We start from the raw sequence: 9,498 nt of genomic DNA, 5'->3' as shown, positions 1-9,498 counted from the left end.
AATATGAACACACCTCACATGCACATACTTTGAGAAGCATTAAACATTTTGTGCCAAAGAAGAATGCTTTTCCATCTCTAGCATAAGGAATAGACGTCCATGGATGATGGATGTCTATTCCAGTGCCCAATTTTATTGTGTGTTCAGAGAAGTAGTTGGTGTAAATGCTACTTCTAATTCTCCATTTATACGTAATAATGCATTTACTCAACCAGATATATATATAAATATAAGAGAAGAAAAAGGGTATAATAGAAAGAAAAAAAAAAGTGAGTGAACTGCATATCCGAGTGGTTTCACTTTTGGGACTGGTTTTCGAATGGCCAATGCATGGGAGACAAAGAAAAGACGCACCTGTTTCTCCCAGAAATCGTGCCAAGAGTTAAAAAGAATATATGCTTTTTAAATTCTATGCTTAACCAAACACGAAACCTATTTCGTTCCATTTTGATCCGGCAAACCAACGGATAAACGGGGGAAAAGAAAAGCAGCTTCGAGTTCAGCACCATCTACAAACCCTCACTCTTATTATTAATCCACACCAACAAAATACTATAAACAAATCAAATCAAATTAATCTCATATTAATAATAAGCAAGCACACATCCAAATGATGTTTGGTGTTACTAAAATGATTCTTATTTATATATTGTTAGAAAAACACATCCAAATAGAAATGCTGGCTGGCTGCTCGAAAGAAAACAAATAGTAGTATGTAATAGATTAGATTAGAGTGTATGATGTGCACAAGAATTGATCGAGAATGAGAAGTGAGTATTTCGATAACAACGAAACAACATGAAAATCTGAACTGAGATTCGGACAAAACTAAACAAAACAAACAGGTTCCCTTTAATTTCGTGAATCATCATCTTCGACGTAATCATTTGTGACGAACTCTTAACTAGCTAGCTAGTAGCAGCTACTTCAGCTGATGATGTTAAGAACTTAAGATCGATGCACATATAACACCCAACAACCTTAACCTTAATTATAAGAGTCCATGAAAAACAAATACCCCGGTTTCAACTTTCAATCATTATTAGCTAGAGAGAAAGAGAAGAGAGAGAGAGAGAGAGAGAGAAGCGTCCTTAGGATCTTGGGGGTGGGAAGAATTGCGTACCAGCCATGAAAGCATTCATCGGAGCAGTGTAGAGTGATGCGTCAAAAGGGTTTCCAGCTGTTGTGGCGGTGGTTGTGGCGGCCATGAGAGTGAGTGCCCGAGCTTCACCGCCGCCACCGGAGGAACCCTCGCAACCTGCACTGGCGTAAGGACCGTCCATTCCTTGATCGTAGAGAATTCCCTTGAACACGTGCCCTCCTATGTTCACTGCTGTTTGGTACGCGTAACGCTCGTCCGGTGCATCCATTGCACTCACTTTCACACACCGGAACACCGCCGGAGAGTTTAGCTCCGGTGGAAATTGACCCACCTCCAACCCTAACCAAATCCATCAAAACCACAAATTAAATTAGACCATTCATGTAAATCAAAGAAGCTATCTGGCTAGCTACCTCCAATTTCTTCTCACATGGAATTAGATTAACTTGTTAACGGTAATGGAATGACAAAAAGAGAAAGCATGGTTGGATCACTGGTGAAATGATTCTATATTTATTTAACTTTTACTGCTGATTAAAAAAAAGCAAGGTGATGATGGGTAACTATGGAAGAGAATTTCATTTTAGATGTTAGGTATCAGACATAGAAGGCTACACTTCCTTGAGATCTCACTGTATCTTGATCTCTCTAGCAATAATATCTCATCTAATAGACTCGAATACCTATATAGTTGAACAATATGAAGAAGGATTCTCATTTTATGAACTTTTTTCAGTGTATGTCATGGTGTATATATGGTGCTTTGTCATAAATTTTCTTTCTTTTTTATACCTGTGGTGGTGATAGGAAGTGGAGCGCAAGCGAGAGAACCACCAGCTGCAGCACCTTCGATACTTTCTCTGTGTCTTTTAGAGTGATCTCCGCGAAACTGCGGTGGTTGATTTTGTTGCTGCAACGTAGCTAGTTGCTGCTGTCGTTCACGGCGCTTGGCGGCGGGAACCCAAGTGCTCTTAACGTGAGTTTGGCACTGAAACCCTCGACTCTTGCAGCAGGTTCTGCATCTGAGGTGCGAGCAGTCTTTCTTAGCTTGGTTCCCGCAGTCCTGACAGTTCATGCCGCCGCCTCCGCCGCCACCCACGCCGCCAGCGGACCTCATGACCGTGAAGCCGAAGCGGTTGGAGTCATCCGAGAAAGAGACAGAGACGTCGTCGTTTACGTTGTTGGAGGAGCTGTTGTTGGTGTTGGCGTTGTTCCTGCGACTAGGGCCCACTCCGAAGGAGTAGTAGTTGGTGAAGTTGTGGTGGTACGAGGATTGCGGCCATATCTCGAAGCCCTTGTTGGTGTTGTAGATCTCCTCGTTAACGTTTCTGAACAAAAATTGACTGTTGTTGTGGTTGGTGTTGTTGGTGTTGTTGTCCTCTCTCTGATCCTCCTCTTGTTCTGCTTTGTTATGCCTTCCTCCTAGAGAGAAGAACCCAGCCATGCTCTGTTGCACTCTACGATCCCCAATTCAGAGATAATATCCATATCAGAAAGAAGAAGCTTCGCGAATCTTGAAACAGTTCTTCAGAGGCTTATATATTATCAGACACACACCCCGCAACTGTAATACTAATATTTTTGGGTTACATATAAAGTGCATCTTTAATAAATTTTACTTATTAATTTTCCACCCACTCAAACCTTTTTTTTCTCTTTTTTCTTCTGTGGGTCTTGTTGACTCTCACTCTGTCACTGTGCCCAGACCGTGTGGGGGCGTCTCAACCATGATCTTCTGATCTCCTACCCTTTTTTTCTGACTAAATCAGAAATTAGGTATATATCTCAATTTTCTAAATTCCCATTAATTCAGCAAAAATAACCACCTCCTCCTCTTAAATTTCGTTTCTTTTTCATGCTTTTCTTAACCCGCAACACACAACTAAAGTGACATGAAGCAGTAAACTTTAAATTATATGTTTATAGAATTGAAAACCCTTTTGAAAGAGAGAGTGAGTGATTAATAGGGTTGTGTGTTTGCAGGTTTTGAGGAAAAGTGTTATTGGTTGGTGTTTGTGTGGCGCAATTATGGCAGGGAATTAGAGTGACTGCTACGCCGCCATGAGAAGTGGAAGAATTAGAACAGAGAGTGGGTGGGTGTGGTGGGTGTTGTGGTTCGCAGACTCAGACTCAAACTGAGAGTGTTTGTGTTGTTGAGGTTGTGTGTTGTGTGTTGTGTGATGTGAGACGAGGGAACAACAAAATCTGCCACTGGCAAGTTCTGTGTTTGGAATTGGATAGATCTGCGTGAATTTTGAGGATCGGAGGGTGGAGGAGGGTCCACGTGTCGCGTCACTGGGTTTTGGTTATTCGTCCTTGCAGCGGAAAACCCGGTGGTACTTTGTCTGAGCGTGGCCATAATTAAGATTGTTTTCTTGCGATATTTATGGTGTGAAGCGACCACATATGATATTCTACACAGGACAGCAGAGGAAACCCAATACGCTGCGTCACGCACATGCACTTACCTTCCCTCACACGTCCCCATCACCGTTCAATTCTTCCCCATCAGACGCCTCTCCCACATCATATTCTTTTTCCAAAATCACCTCTCCTTCTCATCATTTCCTCAATTCATATCACTTTCCATCCTCCATAAATCTTTTTTCGATCCCTAATATTCCTTTTATCTTTCATCTCTAAACAAATTTCCCAATTATATTATATTACTCGGTTTTACACAATTAGTTTTTCATTCTAATGTACTTTTAAGGATTCATCTCTTTTATTAAGTTATAATGTTTATGGATTAATTCGTTTTTTATATATACACAATAATTAAATCAAAATTTTCATTTTTTCTGAAATAATATATTCACATTCATTGATCAAATTGATTATTTACATTTCATGGTATATTTGTGAAACATACAAAGAAAATCAATAAATAACAATTAATGTAGAAATAAACAATAATTAGTCATTATATTGATTGAGTTAAATATTATTTTATAAATTGAAAAATTATTGATATTTAAAATAATTTTTGTTACTAATACAAATTTAAAAACTATTTAGATACAAATATTTTTTTAGTTTGTAAAATAATTTTTAATTTAGTCAATATAGTAAATAATTAATTCTAAATTTTAAAATTAGTTGTTATTTAGCGATTTTCTTATAGGTATCTCGTTTAATTACTTAAAAAATTGTTTATTAATAACAAGATTTTAAAGAATTTCATAGCAAAGATATTACTACTTGCATTATGTGAATAAAATATTAAAAAATAATTTAATTTTAGAAATTAGAATATTATGCTTTGCATATGCTTATAGAAAAATTATATGAAAAGTTTATAACCAATTCATACCATTTTCATGAGTATAATTATAATTGTAATTACTTCACGTAATTTTTGAGTATTTTATGCCTTACACGTGTTTCTTAATTTTAGAAACTATCATATGTCTTTTTCTTTCTAATTTCAATGAATCACTAATTACAAGTGAATTAAGTGTTAAAATATATAATTAGTGAGTTAACTATAGTTTAAGTAATATGTTTACATTTGATTTTTCTAATAAACACTTGAGATGTGTCTTTTTCTCTTAAAAAATAGTGGAATACTTTTTAAGAAAAAAAGTCAACTCTCTTTTGAACTCATTTTTAAAGAGTATTGAAAAACTCTCTACTCTTATCTTGGTTCATATTTTAGAAGTTTTCTTAAGTGGTGAACTTCTTACCTTATCATTTGGGATTCATCACAAAAGTGATGTGTTTTTTTTCATTTATAAATTTTAACTCATTTTCTATTAAAATCGTTGCAAGCTTTAACCATAAATGTCATAGCTTCCACCAATGATTTCTTATTTTCTCATAGTTGAATGGTACTTATATCTCCTAAGTTGATCAAAATCATTTCAACTTTTTAAGGTTCATATGAAAATTGGTGGCCAAAAACTTTAGTATGAACCCTAACTTCTTTAGGTTTCATACTTTTGGTGTTGTCTATGTTCCATGTTCCCTTGCACACTCTTCCTCTAACCATCTTTCATCTTTAATTTACATGAACCTAAAGAATTTGAACCTATTACCTTATTAGTTTTTTTCTCTTGTATAAACTTCAAAAACTCTCCTCCATTTGTGAAAAACTTTCCACAAATCATTTTCATCACATCGACCATTAAACCAAATGAAGAAAATGATAATATATCTTCTTTACCTTTTTAATAACTCCCTTTCCCATTTTTCTCTTTCCACACACTCTCTATCTCTTTCTTTCATCTCCATATTTTGGCCTCCACATTCGTGAAAATATGAAAATTAAATAATGATATTTTTTTTTTCAAAAATAAGTAATCAAGTGTTAAAATATAAAATTATTTTTTAATGCTGAATTTTCAACGAGTTTACTCTGTAAATTATTCGAATGTATAAATTAGTGACAATTTGTTATTTTAAGTAAGAAATTAGTGACAATTTGTTATTTTAAGTAAGAAATTGTGACAATTGCATTCTACATTTAAGTTGAATAAAATCATTTTGTTATTAGTTGTAATATTTTATACTAAATTATATTGTCAATTTGATATTCAGGTATAAAGTTTAATGACCAATTTATATTTTTACACCATTTACTCAATATTTTTTAATTGACGCCGTCTAAAAATAAAATCATAACTATAATATTTAAGAGACAATATTATTATGTAGTAACTATTTTGGTTGTTGATAATAGATGAGACGTTGATGCACGATACCACCCACTTTTAATAAATTGCTTTTAACCTTTGTGAAATTGTGAATTTGATCACGTAAAGTAACATGCACCTGCGAATTTCTTCATGATAAAGTTGTCGGAATCCAAATAGGTAACAAGTTCATCCACCAAAACATTATTTCAGTTGAAAATTATGGTTATTAAATACAAATATTTAGCATTATAAGGAATGAAATCTCATATATAGTTAAAATATTGAGTCTAAAAGTAAATTAACTAAAAGCGTATTTGAATTGTATGAGATGATGTTGTTAGCCATATAAAAAGTTTTATAAGTAAAACAACAACTTTATGATCAATTAAGTCCCTGTTTTAAAGTTGGAAAAATAATTTTCTAATTTTCAATAATGTGTGTGCATATATAATTAATGAAATAAAATGAATTTAACATAAATTATAATTATATTCAACTATTCCAAGTCAATTATTTTGAATTTAAACTTAAGATGTAGTGAACCGGTCAAATTAAAGAGGTTTCGATTGATTTTATTTCCTTTAATTAGCTAAAAAAAATTATATAATTATTATAAATTTTATTTTGAAATGTAATTATCACTAAATTTCTTTCGCAAATTTTTTGGTCTGAATGATACTTGTAAAAGTTATTCCAACGCTTAAATAAAATTTCGATATTCTATGTAATTAATGTATGATGATGACCTACATTTTTTTTAAAATTATGATTATTTATATGATTATTATAATTTTTTTTATTATTGAAGTAGATTAAATTTTCTAATCATAATTAAAAATATATTATCTAATGCTTAATCACTATTTAATCGTATTAATTTTCTTTATAAACTTTATTAATCTTCCATTTGAACTTCATAATTTTATACTCGTGTACCAAAACTTTGATGGTCATCTAATTCCAGCCAATATATAAGTAGACTAATTTTATTGAGTATGGAGCATTCTTTTCAAACTCAAATTTAAAAAATATAATTGCACTTTTTGTCTTAATTTAATATCTTTTGTGAATTTAATTTCCAATTTTTCCATGCATATTATCCCTCAGTTTTAAAATATCGCCAATTTTGTCCTTTTCATTATATCTCAAATATTAAAATTTGTCATACATGGTAAAAGTGTATGACAAAAACAACAATATATTAAAAACTAAGAGACAAATTAAAAGATAATTGGAAGAAAAAACGCAATGAGCCAAGGATTTAAAAGGGAATATTATCATTGACTTAAGTGAAAAATAAATAAAAAACTTTAAAAAGTTTATATGTGATGTCACTAATTTCTTGTGTACTTTTTTGTTTAAATTCTAAAACCAATTAATACCATAAAATAAAGAAAATTATTTCAAATCAAACCTCGTTTTCAACTCAAAATTCTTGGCGTAATCATGATATGATTGACGCTCAATTTCACACAATAATAATAATTCACGGCTTTCACACACATATTAAGAAAAAGCTAATTGATTAATTAAATTACTAAAATGTTCTCACATTTTACTTATAGAGATTTTGCGTTACATTTTTCTTTATTTTGTTATTCATAATAGTTGTGTCATTATTGAAGATATGATAACTACATTCTATAAATACACTTTTCACTGGATTTCTTTTTATAAATACATAAGATATTAATTAAGGGTTGTTTTCTCATTTAATTTAGTGGTTTGTAGCTTGCAATGTAAATGATTGTTGAACACTATTCTCTTCCACCTCACACGTTTGTAACCAATGTTGAAGTAGTTTAAATTAATATTTATTAAAAAATATTGAAATAAAATTATAATTATTGCATTTGAAAAATAAATGACAATTAATTTAAAAAATTATAAGAAAACTTAAATAACATATAATGTGAATTAAATACGTAGTTGTAAGTAAGGAGTTAGAAAATAGTTTTAATAATACTTATATATTTTATTAATAAAATAAAAATTGTATATATATAGAAAAATTAGTTATAAGTTTATTTTAAAATAATTATTACAATAAAATCATACAAACCAATTTTAGAAAAAAAATAGTTAATATAATAACTAAATTAAATATTATTTTAAAGACAAAAAAATTATTGACATTTAAATAGTTTATATTATCCATAAAATTTATAAATTAGTTTTTAAATTGATATCTAATTAGATATTAAGATTTTAGCTATTAATTACTTTATATTCTAAAATTTTGAAATTCTAAAGATTTTAGGGTTAATTATCATTTTTTTTTCTTTTTTCTTTTATATAATCTATATTTTAATACATTCTTTTACTAATAAAAAAGATGTTGTTTTTAAGTGAAAAATAATGTTAATATATCTATATAGGATAATTTAAGTTAAAATTACTAAAGATTCCACTTTTTTCAGTGTACTTTGGAAAACCTAATCTGCTTTAGTTAAACTGAGACTTCAATTATAGGCCTTCCATTGTGGAAGATGCATCACGCATAAACCTGGAACAATATGATTATATTTTTTTTTCAAGTTTGATGATTACCACATACATTGGACGGTGAATATATTTCTCCAAGACATTGTTTTTTCTTGTTTTGAGGAATCTCATTGACATTGTTGTTGCTTCCATCACTTCCACAACTCGGGTAAATTCATGGTTTTCCATTCCTATTTATTTGTCTTTTAAAGTATCACCCATGATCATTATGAGAGTGATGGATAGATGGAAACAAGAGTAACGTAACACACGTTACTTGACGCGTTATGCCAAGACTCTGCCTACATTTTAAAGGGCAAGAAAAAGTTAAATGCAATGGCTTTTTCAATGCTATCACACATCTTAAACAAACTTTAATGTGTTTAAATAATGCAGAATTTGTCATTTCATGTGGGTTGACATACATGCATCTAAGTAAATGCCAATAAAAGATTGCTAAACTCCTAGCTACCATAATTTCCTTTCCATTCTAAGACTCAGCTAAAGTTGTATGTCGTTGGCTGAACTCGATGTAATATATATACACAGATCGTTTGTTAATTTTTTTTATATCGTATCAGCACATATCAGAGAATTATGAATTGTCAGATGTAAATGGGTAATGACATTTATTATTGAAAAAGACTGACAGCAAGAACCAGATACTTTTCGTCAGCCCTTTTAGCAGTGTCTCTGAGTTCTTTAGAGATCTACGTGTCTCTAACATTCACTTCATCATGTATAAGAGGAGATTTTAGTATATATCAGAGAAGACACGAGAAACAAAGATAGATTTACATCTGGTTAGGAATACACTTATTATTGACTATACTGGATGTTCCAAGACTGAAAGTTTACCAAATGTTTTGTCCGAAACAAAAATAAAAATAAAATCCATTTGCAACTGTTTGAAATTTATATTTTAACAATAATTGTGTCATTTCATGAGGGAAATTCTCTTTGACCTATTCCAAGACTCATTAATAGTTTGTTCAAGAATTCAAATTATGCAGTTTCATGTGCCAACTTTTCTGTGTTATTAGCAAAAGAACATAATGGGGAGAAAATTGTTGCGGACTTTCCCTTTTCCAATTGAACAGCATGAATTTGCATGGTGATGTGATGTGGCATGAGTCTTTGGTCACACACCCTACAGTGATCATAGCTGGTCACATATAGTTTCTCACCGAATTTCTAGAAAGAAATGGTGCAATAGTTGTAAAGCAAAGAAGGTAACAGAAAGATTGAGATGAAACAAAATTTGGAATTGGTCAA

At 31.2% G+C, this 9,498-nt stretch overlaps 1 protein-coding gene across 1 annotated transcript; it reads right to left on the bottom strand.

Moving 5' to 3' along the window:
- Window positions 1–753: 753 nt before the first annotated feature.
- On the bottom strand, window positions 754–3,461 carry LOC137816365 (protein SHI RELATED SEQUENCE 7). Its single transcript, XM_068619469.2, has 2 exons — window positions 1,895–3,461; window positions 754–1,441 (listed from the first exon to the last, which is right to left on the bottom strand). The coding sequence occupies exons 1-2, from the start codon at window positions 2,544–2,546 to the stop codon at window positions 1,092–1,094; spliced, it is 1,002 nt and encodes a 333-aa protein (XP_068475570.1). The 5' UTR covers window positions 2,547–3,461; the 3' UTR covers window positions 754–1,091.
- Between the last annotated feature and the right edge of the window lie 6,037 nt (window positions 3,462–9,498).

This window comes from Phaseolus vulgaris, chromosome 1 (genome assembly GCF_051622355.1).
Source record: "Phaseolus vulgaris cultivar YP4 chromosome 1, ASM5162235v1, whole genome shotgun sequence".
Lineage (NCBI taxonomy): Eukaryota > Viridiplantae > Streptophyta > Magnoliopsida > Fabales > Fabaceae > Phaseolus > Phaseolus vulgaris.
The sequence above is the reverse complement of the archived record's forward strand: the minus strand, read 5'-3'. Positions and strand labels throughout refer to the sequence as shown.